Below are 12,112 nucleotides of genomic sequence, written 5' to 3' on the forward strand. Positions count from 1 at the left end.
TCGCCCGTGTTGTCTTTTTTGTACCCCCTCACTTAACGTCATTTATGTTGATTTCAAAGCGCGTCATCGTGCGCGCACATGATTTGATGTGTCTGCTTGTCTTGAGCTGCATGAATTGCATCCATGTCAAGAACTTCTGAATTAATGCATCTCTTGGTGTCAGCGTGTCCACCACCACTCGACTGCGATGAATTTAAGTGGGCTTGTCAAATCTGTGAAGTGTAAACACAGACCCCCCACCCACTCCTTGCTCCATGTGCTTGGCTTGTGTTGGACTGCATTAGGACTCTCCTGACACTTTGTCTCCAGGGCTTCCTGACACTCCAGCTGTTTCTTACTGTGGTGAAATTATTTAATTCATTTGCAAATCCTTCATAGAAATGTATGTAACTAAAATGTCATAAAAATTATCTGGTGCATTACCTACTTGTGCAAGAATTCATTTACACCAAAAGTGCCCCCCACCCACACTGCTTTTAGTTTCTACACATCTAGTGCACTACAGATCCCTTGAAGTTGCGAGTGGTGCACTGTGGCTTTTTTTCTGCATCAGCTCATGCGATGCCCCTCGTTCTGTCAGGCTCCAGACCAGTGCTTCTCCCCACACTGTCAGCGGTGACATCCATGCATGCATTTTCTCTGGTTATATAAACGTCCCAACTCTTGCATTCATTTTTGATTTGGTTGAATGGATGCATTGCAGCTTGCATCATGTATCATCAGACCAGATGCTCTTGTTTAGCCACACTCATTATCCATTGGGCTACCAGACACTCATTTTCATAGGAATTTAACTTTTCACATCATTCTATGGAAAAATTTTACTTTCAGCAGGTTTTTGAGTAATATCAAGCTTAATCATTGGCTATTAATAAATCATTATATATATATATATATATATATAATTGAAATCCCAGTCCTAACTATATATTTATTAGATGTTTTATCTTTATTTAAATGTAATGTGGTCCAATATTAGGTTCAATCTGGGTCAAGTAAACTAGCACAATGTCTTTTGGTTTTCACAATGTCTTTTCTTTGGTTCTGTCTCATCTGGCTTGGCCTGGACTTTTAGCGGATACCCCCATCGAGGAGTTTACTCCAACCCCGGCGTTCCCTGCTTTGCAGTATCTGGAGTCAGTGGATGAGGGAGGGGTGGCATGGAAAGCTGGCCTGAGGACTGGCGACTTCCTCATTGAGGTAAGAAAACGATTGCGTTTCCATAAGCTTACAGTGTTGTTTTTGTGTGTGTGTGTGTGTGTGTGTGTTTTGGAATGATGCGAAAGCCATTGCTTGCTGAAGGGGCAGAAAGGTATCAGGGATCAGCTGGAAGAGTGATGTCCAACCCATACAGGGGACTTCATCTTGAGCTTGCAGCTGAATCATTCACACATTAGTGCAAACAAGAGAATGTTTATGCACAGTCTGAGCTTGTGAATATGAGGAAAGGTCATGGTTACATCTTTAATGAGACAGAGGAGCTTAGAGACGCAGGAGATGAGCACTCCTGGAAAAAGCTGTGAACGCATAGAGGTCTGTCCTGTGCAGAAACTCAGTTTCCTGATGTCTCCTGAGCTCTTTAGTCTGGGTTGCATTTAAAAGGCTAACCTTTGCATTGGCAATCTTGCTTATCTTTTTTTAATTCTCATTTTAATGAATGAGGGTGTAACCTTGACACTCTGAATTCATTCGAAAGTTGAAAATGTCAGGCCGGTAATCACCCATCATTACTCTTTTTAGAAGTTGGGCTTTGAATTTGATAGTTGTATGAGAGTGATCTCGCATTTATTGGATGTTGTAAATTTTTAATGCCTCTGAGGTACTCTGGATTTGTAATCTGCCAAGTCAAAAAAGCAACTAAGACAGCAAAGAAGTATCATGATAAGGGCTGAAATGGACTACTTCACTTCTTAACCACCCTGTGGTTATTACTAGATTACATTTTGTTTTGGTTAGTGAAGTGATATTATCTTATTGGTATGGCTCTATAAACTACATAGTTTAAAAACTGACTTGTCGTTAGTGGTCATAAGCAAGCACTATACCTTAATCAGGTTGGGTTTATTCTGAGAACATGTTCTTGTGATCAGAAATACCTTGATGAAATGCAATAAAAATGTATCTTGCAATAAAATGAGGTGTATGCAATCCTTTGAGAAAAAAAAGTTTTTTGTTTTTTTTTGTTAATGCTCGACAAGGCAAAATACAATAAAAACAGTAATATTGTGAAATATTGTTGAAATATTGAATTTTTTTTTTCTATTTTAATATATTTAAAATTTACATTTATTCCTGTGATGGCAAAGATGCATTTTCAGCAGCCGTTAAGGCCTACTCACACCAAGGACGGTGGCTATAACAACAAATATATAGTTATAGATATACGTAGATAACAGAATAGCATGAAAGGAATATAAAAGAACTGGAGAGACTAGCGCACAATTATAATGATAACGGCACAAGAAACAATATCATAGGAATTAGAGGTGATCTACGGGTAGGCACGATTAACCGGTAGAAAGTTCTCATCAGGTAGAGACTAATAGAGCCTGACCGATAAAGGATTTTCAAGGCCGATACCGATACAAATATTTTTTTTTTCGCTTTAAAATCCGATATATCGGCCGATATTTATTTATTTTTTTTATTTCAGAAACGCTCAACAAAACATTAACAGATTTCCCCAACATTAGTTACAGTATTTGTAGTTATTTATGAGTTTTAACTAAAATAATATGATAATGCATTTTAAAAAGAAACTTGTTTCTTTTATTGTCACAACGGAACAGACTGATGATAGTGGCATTAGCTGTGGTTAGCTAGCCTATGATGAGCCAAAATTTAGCAATGGATTACGCCATACTGCAAATTGTAAAACATACATTTTCAATATAACAGGCCAAGGAGAGATGATACGTCTCATTGCTATAACTATCACACGCTATTAAAGAAATACTTCAGTCTCATTGTCAAAAGTTAAAAGGACAGTCAGTCAACTACACTGTAACAACGTAACTATTACCAGCTAATTCCGCTTCACTCTCGGCTTATTTAACAGCAGAAAAACTGGACATGATAGTCACAAATTTTGTCATACTTATTTGAGTCAAGAGAACTGATGAGGATGTTCTTTTAATTGTTATTCAAGCAATGTATATCTCGTGACCAACTCAACGAGTGTTGCCAACAGGAACGGTGTAGAGTGCCCACTGGTGGACAAACTATACTATACAAACTATACAAACTCCAACACTCATGACATGGTTCAAGCGTGTTTCGTCCGTTTTTATTTTATTTTTGAAATATTCATTTATCGGCCATTATAACTGCTGATACCGATAGTTTGGAAAATGCTTAATATCGGCCGATAATATCGAAATAACGGTCTTGAGCGGTCAAATACACACTCATTTGTGTCAAAATGCCTGCCTTTGTGAGTATCCTTGTAAACATTTGTTTGTCTTAAGTGAACGTAAACAGTTGAGAAAAAAGCGCATGTGTATCAGTAGGCTATATTAGATCAGTATATTCGGTCTTAAAGTGACAGCAGCCTAATTAACCTGCTGCTTTCTGTGTCATTTAATTTTAATCAGTCAGTTTCATTGCTCGTGACTGAATCTGATTTGTAACTTTAATAAATATAAATGTAGATTTAATTTACACTTTGAAGACTATTCAGTTTTTTATACATTTGATTACTCAATACAATTTATTAGGGCTGCATGGTAAATCGAATTTTAATCACGATCACGATTTTGGCTTCCTACGATCAAATTCGCGTGATCGAGCGATATTTAAAATGTGTCATTCCGTTCACAGAATGATAAGAGAAGAGTGTGTCTGTGTGCGAGCAACAGGAGTCCAAGAGTGCGCTCGAAAGTGCGCAAGAGATACCGGGTGTGTCTGCGTGCGAGCGACAGCGCGAGAGAGATACTGATTGTGTCTACGCGAAAGGCCGAGTGTGAGCATTAGTAAATTGCACATACTACATTGGTACATACTACATAGTAATATATAATTACAATATAAGAGGCATAAAAGCTCGATTAATGGACTCCAATAATCCAATAAAATAAAAAAAATATTCCAGTCTTCAGTGTCACATGACCCTTCATAAATCATTCTAATTTAATGATTTGCTGTTCAAGAAGCGTTTATTTTATTATCAATGTTGAAAGCAGTTGTGCTGCTTAATACGTTTTGTGGAAACCATTATACTTTGTTCTTTGATTAATAGAACATTATTTGTAACATTATAAATGTATTTACTGTCAGCTTTGATCTATTTAATGCAGAGATGGGCAACTTCAGTCCAGGAGGGCCATTGTCCTACAGAGTTTAGCTTCAACCCTAATCAAACACACTTTTGACACAAGCTAATCAAGGTCTTCTGGATTACTAGAAAGTTACAGCCAGGTGATTTTTTTTTTTCAGGGTTGGAGCTAAACTCTGTAGGACACTGGCCCTCCAGGACCGAGTCCGACGTTGCCCATCCCTGATTTAATGCATCCTTTCTCATTAAAAGTGTATATGGATGACTAGTCGACCATCCAGTCCATCCCATTATAAATATGTAACGATGATAGAAGTTTATCTGCAAAACACCTGTCTTGCCTCCTCCGTTCTGGCTGAACTGACACTTCAGCAGAGACTGACCACGAGACATGAAAAGCATTGGGAATATCGTCCTCTTTTCCACATCAGCAAAATAAGTTCATTTGCATGCAAAATTCAAGAGAACACTCACTTTGTGTTTAAGCACAGAGAGCAGATCCAAGATCTCAGCACCGCATGAAAGGGCTGAGAATGGGGAAGAATATGATTGGCTCTCCTGAGCGGCAAAGATTTCATGAATTATTAGCTCCTTACGGTAATCGGTAAAGTCTTAGAGTATCTAAGCCAGAATGTTTCTATGATGGAGCAATGGGAGCTGCATTTTAATGATGTCATTTTGCAGGAAGTTTAACGTGCTATGAGTTGAAGTTTAATTAGTTAACTATGTTGAACTAATGACAAATTCTGTATTCACTAGGTAGGTGACGTACTGCAGTGACACGCTATAAATATATAGTAGTCTTATAAATTTTAATCAAAATTCTTCATTGAAAAGTTTGACTCAACTACTATGTTGTGTATAAAATATACAACATAAGTGTATATAAATGCAATATTGCATTCTAACCACTTTTATAGGTGACTTTCAGATGAAAATGTAAAAATACGCAAAGGTTAGAATAACATTTCGAAAGCAAGCGTTTGTTTATATATATTCATTCATTCTAACATCCCCCCACCCCCCGACGAGTACAGTGAAAACAATAAACACATTTTAATCGACCAGTCGATGATATTGACCGTCACTCCCTCAGGAGCCAAGCAAGCTTCACTGCCCACATCAGGTTAAGACGCTGCCGTTTTGCTCTCTCACACTTTGGTGTATAGATGTGTCAGGGCCCAGGGATAATCAAGCCTTATAGAGTAAGCAAGGCAAAGCTCTTCCAAAGAAATCGAGCTGGAAGAGCTTCACAAAATGGTTCACAAAATTCACGATTCGGTTCGATACGATACACTTGTGTCATGGTTCGGTTCGGTACGTTTTTGATACAGCAAAAAGAAAGAAATGGCAGAGAAATTTCCTTGATTTCATTTTTTAAATTATATTTTATTAAAACTAACATCATAAAGTATGATATTTTTTTAACTTTGAGCAATTATGGAGCTATACTTGACTTTTCTTTGGAGCATATAAAACAAAACAGCTCCTTGGACAAAATGAAATGTAATATTGTAGTAGTTATAAACAAAGGTTTATTTTAGTTCAGACTAACATTTGAGGGCAGCAATTGTATTCATAATGTCAAAATAAAACCGACGTGATGTTACTTGAAAGCGTTATAGCCTACTATTCCTGCCAAACGTACAGTTAGTAGTGTTATACAGTAAATCCATGGTGAATGTTGCTGATCTGTGGGCACTGGATAGTTCATTCATGGCACAATGTTTCTGGTTTCCACGCCAGCGCTGTTTGATCCGTTAATAACGGAGAAATGTGAATGTTTCTCACTAGATCTCGCAGCAATACTTCAGTGGCGAATTCGAATGTTTTCTTTACTGAATTTCGCTGTGTAGTAACAGAACTGATGATCAAGATCGGCTCGCGCTGCATTGGTCCAAACTGATAAACGGTTCGTCAACCACGCAATAACGAGTAGCTCAGTTTCGTTCCGCTTACATTACATTTGCCATTTGATGTTGGCCAATGTTGTGGTTACGCCAGCGTCTTTTACATTATGAGTGTGCAACGTGCCTACATTTGAAATAAAGAAATTTTGGTCGGCAGGAAAAAGGGTCCAACGAACCGTTCGGTTCAAAAAGGGCGTACCAAAAACCGAACCGAAAGCCTCGTACCGAACAGTTCAATATGAATACGTGTATCGTTACACCCCTATTAAAAACATATGTTTTACCTTCTGTTAACTGTACAGGTTTAATAGCAAATACCCCTACATTTCCCAAAGCTTCTGAGAGTCAATGAATTAATCTTATTTCCTAAAAGAAACTCTGTAAGAAACTGAAGCTTATGAAGAGCGCTAGTGATCGACCAGGAAGCTACAAAATAGAAAGATGGATTTACTGAAAATACATCTACACCCACTTGCCCTTGGTGTGTGGGCATGAGTATCTCTCTCTCTCTTTACTCTCATCTGATCGCATTTGTGCACCTTACCCCTCTTCTTTTTTCTGTATATAAGATCTAATACTGTATACCAGGGCATGAGTTATCAATTCCATAAAATAATCGATGTTTACTGACCCATAATGAATTTGCAGGGCTCACCAACTTCTATTAAAAAAAGTGTGCAAGCTGCTGGAATATCATGGATGTGGCGTATAATGGCATGTTTTTTAATAATTATATCAGCTCAAACAGGCTATTTTATGGACGTAGGATGTTTGTTGATACGGTTTGCACATGCATTGCGTTTACATAACGCCTAATCTGACACAAAATGCGTCTCCTGCTTTAAAACTTTAAACAAGCAGCAGCACTGAAGTATTTCTGGTCCTTGTGAATATTTCGCACTGTCATGCTGACGGGGTAAAAAAAAGTATTGAATGTCATGAAAATATGTAATTGTGGTTATGTAGCTCAAAAAACTGCTAGCATTGAATGTGATGGTCGGATGATGTGTTTGTTGATGGTTGGACATCTCTCGTCGGCAGTAATGCTCTCTCTCCAGAATGTTCTCTGTGCACAGAGAGAACCAGCAGGGAGGAAGTCTGTGGACTGTAGGAGATGCCTGCAAGCATCCTCATGGCCTGATAACCGTACAACCTGTCACCAAAACCTGCTCCTCACCAAGTATAGCGCAGTACATAGTGTTTGCTCTGTGACACTAAATCAAAAAGTTAACTGCCGCAACGTTGCACGATTTCCATTTTTACGCGACGTTATGTTTCACGTCTTGGAATAGATCTTGCTATTTTTAATATTTCCAAAAATAACGGAAGAATCCGGTGATGTTACTGACCTTCCTCATGCGTGTATGTGATGGTCCTGGTCTCATGTTGTAACACAGAGCAACGGTCGCCTAGCAACGACACCAGCATTGTGTCTGAGCACAGTGATGAAAGCTAGGTTTGAGGTTTTTTTTCATCACTGGGAGTGCAGCACTGGCCCGCATGTAAACATTTATTTTCCTGTTTGTATTGATACAAAAATGCACCTCCATGATGGATTCCAATACCTGAGTGCTTGGATTTCAGTGGCGAATGGCTCTACATGCTAGAAATTAGCTCTCATGGTTGTTTAGGCTTGAATTTAACTGCAATATGCTATATGACAGTTTCCTCCTGAGAGACTGGCTTTCGTCATTCCATCTCTTCAAGCCTGTTTTACGAATTCCTAAGCTGTGAGATGTTGATGCTCACAGGACTGATTTCTGAAAACAATGCAGCTGTCCCTTAAACAATGTGTCTGTTTCAATTATGGTATGGAATAGTATCATGATCAAATATCAAGTAGAGTATCAAGTATCAAATCATGATACTTTTTTCTTTTGAACTATTTCATCAACAAAAAAAATAATAATAATTGACTTGATTTTATCTCATGCAAAATCTAAATCGCTGTCCATCATTTTACGAGCATTTGTTGATAATTTTGAATAAAGTCAATATTAGAAATTTCAAACCCCAGTAAATTATTATTCACTCCAAAAAAGTGAAAGTAAAAATCTGACACTGCATTAATGGTGCATTTTCTTAGAGACGATGAGAGCTGAATCTACTTCAATGTGCTGATAATGGTGTATAAGTGTACATTTATGTTGTAATTTATACATTCATATAAACTTGATATTGTGACATTATTAAAACATAAATTAATGATGATCCACCCAAGTATTTTGGTACTATTTCATTCAAGTAATAATGTGGTATGGTGTCCACAAAATATGGCATTTGTATGGTAAAACTTGCTCTATGGATATTACAATGCGTAAATGCATCAGGCATCCATCTACTTCCTGTTTAGATAATGGGACAAGGATTAAAAAAAAAAAAGAATTATTGCAGGCAGTTGTAGCAATAAGAAAATTGACATTAAACCAAATTGTGACTAATTTTTTATTTTTGTCAGAACAAATGCTTTCTAGCCATGAAAATATTTGACAAACTTGTATTCAGAAATGTCATGGCAATACAATCTCAATTTAATACAAGTTGTAAAGTTCCATTTAACTCTCTCTATTTGTGTCAGGACTCAGGACATAGCTGGCATCCAGAAATGCTGTTTACAGCATTTTTATACTCGGTTTTATTATTCCAAAAACTGTTTAGGCAGCCTCTTTATCTTTAATGGAAATTCTATAAACTCTCAGTGAGTCTTTCACACTATCTTGCGTTTAATCTCCTCAATAGAGGACTTGACCACAGAGGTCTTATCATGTAACCTTTCTATAAGTGCGGTCCAGGCCAAGCCGATATGTGCTGCTATCGTATAGCAATGCAGACAGGAAAATGGATGAGGTTTTTAGTGCGTGTGTGTTTGAGTGTGAAGAGTACAGATCCCCTGTACTCTTCGTAATTATTCCCACTCAAGACAAAAGAGCACCCTCCTTTCTGGAAAGTACTAAGAAGAGGGAGATTTCATTTGACAGGATAGAGTTTTATCTGGGCTGGATGATTGCCCTCTGACAATCTTCTGTAAATCTCTAAATCAGGCCAGAGGTGCAGAGATTGCGAGCTCTCTAGTTCGTATTAGAGAGTGTGATGTTGGCGCTGGGTCATGTTTAGTAATGATAGTGGATTTGACGTGGGGATTAAGAGATGGGAACTGTGTGGATTTGTTGAGTTGTATGATGTTTTATTAAGGATGTGTGATTTCCTTTTCTTTTTTTTTCATCAAATTATCATCAACATTGGACTGGTTTGGCTTATTTTGGGAGCACATAATGCCAGGGCTTATTTTTTCTAATCCAAACAGTAGGCCTATATATATATATATATATATATATATATATATATATATATATATATATTTACCTTTATTTATATATTTTATGTTTATGTTGCTATCTTACAACAGTATTAAATGGTTATGTACATTTTTTCAACTGAGCATATCTATTGCCTGCTATTGATTGAAGCATATAAAATTTGGAGAATTATTTTTAATTAAAAATGTATATTATAATAACATAATTTAAATATCATATATACATATATTATGACTAGATAATTACATTTAATATATTTATCTTATATATAAAATATAAGATAATATATATACAATTTAATTATCTAGTCATAATAAGACATTTTTGGAGTATTTTCTAATTTCATGATGTTTCATGATGTCTGTATTAAAGGGATAGTTCACCCAAAAATGAAAATTAAGTCATTAATTACTCACCCCCATGCTGTACCAACCCCCGTAAGACCTTTGTTCGTCTTTTGAACACAAATGAAGATATTTTTGATTAAATTTGAGAGGTGGATTACTGCTACATAGGCTGCATAAGGGATTGAAACTTGACGGCCCAGAAAGTCAATGAAGAAAATGTTTAAATATTCCATGTGACTACAGTGGCTCATATAAGTTTATCAAGCGACGCAAATACTTTTTTGTGCGAAAAAAGACTTTATTTGACTATTCCTTTTCTTCCTTGTAGGCCTCAAAAACCCTCATAAATAATGTTTTCCAGTCTTCTTGTGTAATATATAACATTAGTTTAGATGTTTTTTGCTGGTCTGTAGATGAGTGGTTCCTGTTTTTTATGGTCTAAATAAAATAGTAAGAGCCTTCCCTTGTCCATGCATCCTCGATGTTCTGTTACTACTGGTTAGTGTTTCTGTCTATGTGGAGATACCTGGAGGGGGTCTCCTAGTTCACGGAGTGGCATTATGTAACCACAAGGGTGAACATGGATAGACTGTTACATAATGGCTTAGTGTGCAAGTATATATATGAATGTGTACTTGTGCATGCACGTCTTGTTTGTGTCAGTAAGTGCATGTGTAAAAAGAGTGTGTGTGTGTGTGTGTGAGAGTGCAGTACACATCTTTATTCTTCTGGAAGTGACCAGATGTGACACAAAATCATCCTTCATGAAATATGGAGGTCCCTGTAGATTCTCTGTCACACAGACACACACACATACACACTCAAGTTGGATGAGTAGCACGTGAACACACACACACAGAATCTCTAAGGTCCTTGAATAGAACAGCAAGCATAAATTGTGTGGTGCATCTGGGGACTGCAGAGAAGCAATGAAATTAATTTGTTTTATGAGGTTTTTTTTGTGTTTTTTTTTTTTACGTGTGTATTGAGACTGTGACCAGAACGACCCTGAGCAGAACTGATCTGATTAGCCAAATGGAAGGCTTATCGTTTTATGGTTTATATCCTGTGTGCTGACTCTGTGCAGAGGATAACCGCCTGCTAATTTCATCAGATTTTAATCAAGTGTGGGATGCTCACCACACGACACACACATCCATCAGTCAAGATCTGTGTGTCCGTGTGTTGTTTTTTATTGCACCGTGAAATCACAAACTGTTATAATCAATGATAATTTTAGAATTGGCATTTTGTGTGTTGAAATGTGTGTGTAAAAAGAGCACCTTCCAAATTCCAGTTTTTGCATCCTAAGCTGTCTTTAACCTGATTTCAGTTTCGTGACACACAGAGACTCGGATCAGCATGTTTAACTCCTAAAGGAATATTTCAACAGAAATTTCAACAGATATTCTATCATTATTCACTCACCCTCGTGACACATATGCTGTTCTTTTTCTATATATTTATCTATAGAACTACAACAAACAATTGTAAATAAATGTGTACTATTCCTCTGCTCAAATTATTTATGGCAAGGAGGAGTTCCTTCAGTAACTTGAACATTTCTAGTAAGTGTCTATCCATCTGTTATGAATTAATTGTTTATTTATATATTCTCTATCTTCCTCCACCTTCTGTGTTAACCTCAAGCTGGCTTGATAATGTAATACCAAATGGACCAAATGGATCTGAAAGTTTACTGGCTACTGACCTTTCTTATCCTTATGCGTTTTTACAGTACATGTTAAGCTTTTTTGTAGAAATGATTTTACTCTATTTGCATATCCATTTTGATTGGTCAGTTTACACATTCTCCCAAAATTCAGTTTACACATAAGTAGTTCAGATATGATGCTATAGGTTCATTTTTAGAGTTTTCCTAATAAAGCTTTAAGAAGTGTCTTCAAAATGATTCTTTTGTATCTTAAAGCTACATTGTGTGATTTTTACTCCCATCTAGTTGACTATCCAGTGAAGATTAGTTTCTGTTCCTCTCAATTCCGATTTCGTTTTAACTCCTACGGTGGCCAATGTAGTCCAAGATTAACATGGCTTCCAGTTCGACCTCGTCCATGATTGTTAACTCAAACGTAAACGCGAAAGGCGAAGCTTGAATTAACGGGTATGTCCCTCTTTGGCTAATGTACTTTCAAGATGGAGGGGCAACATGGCGACCGACATTAGAACCCCTTACCCGTATGTATTTTCAATGGCATATTATACACGAGAATACTTTATTACTTGAACGAAGTAAATATACATTAA

General features: G+C 36.9%; 1 protein-coding gene and 1 long non-coding RNA gene across 3 annotated transcripts in view; one reads left to right on the forward strand and one right to left on the reverse strand.

Annotated features, from left to right (window-relative positions):
- shank2b (SH3 and multiple ankyrin repeat domains 2b) overlaps positions 1-12,112 on the forward strand; it is a 97,454-nt gene that overhangs the window by 68,828 nt on the left and 16,514 nt on the right. For both annotated transcript variants that reach the window (XM_089127967.1, XM_089127968.1), the window contains exon 16: positions 1,076-1,200. In XM_089127967.1, the coding sequence (XP_088984093.1) occupies positions 1,076-1,200 (125 nt within the window). The remainder of the gene's footprint in view (positions 1-1,075; positions 1,201-12,112) is intronic.
- The window catches only part of LOC148965065 (uncharacterized), a 63,819-nt gene that overhangs the window by 34,745 nt on the left and 16,962 nt on the right, over positions 1-12,112 (reverse strand). The window lies entirely within an intron of this gene.

Source organism: Pimephales promelas, chromosome 25, assembly GCF_988280905.1.
Source record: "Pimephales promelas chromosome 25, fPimPro1.hap1.1, whole genome shotgun sequence".
NCBI classification, from domain to species: Eukaryota; Metazoa; Chordata; class Actinopteri; order Cypriniformes; family Leuciscidae; genus Pimephales; species Pimephales promelas.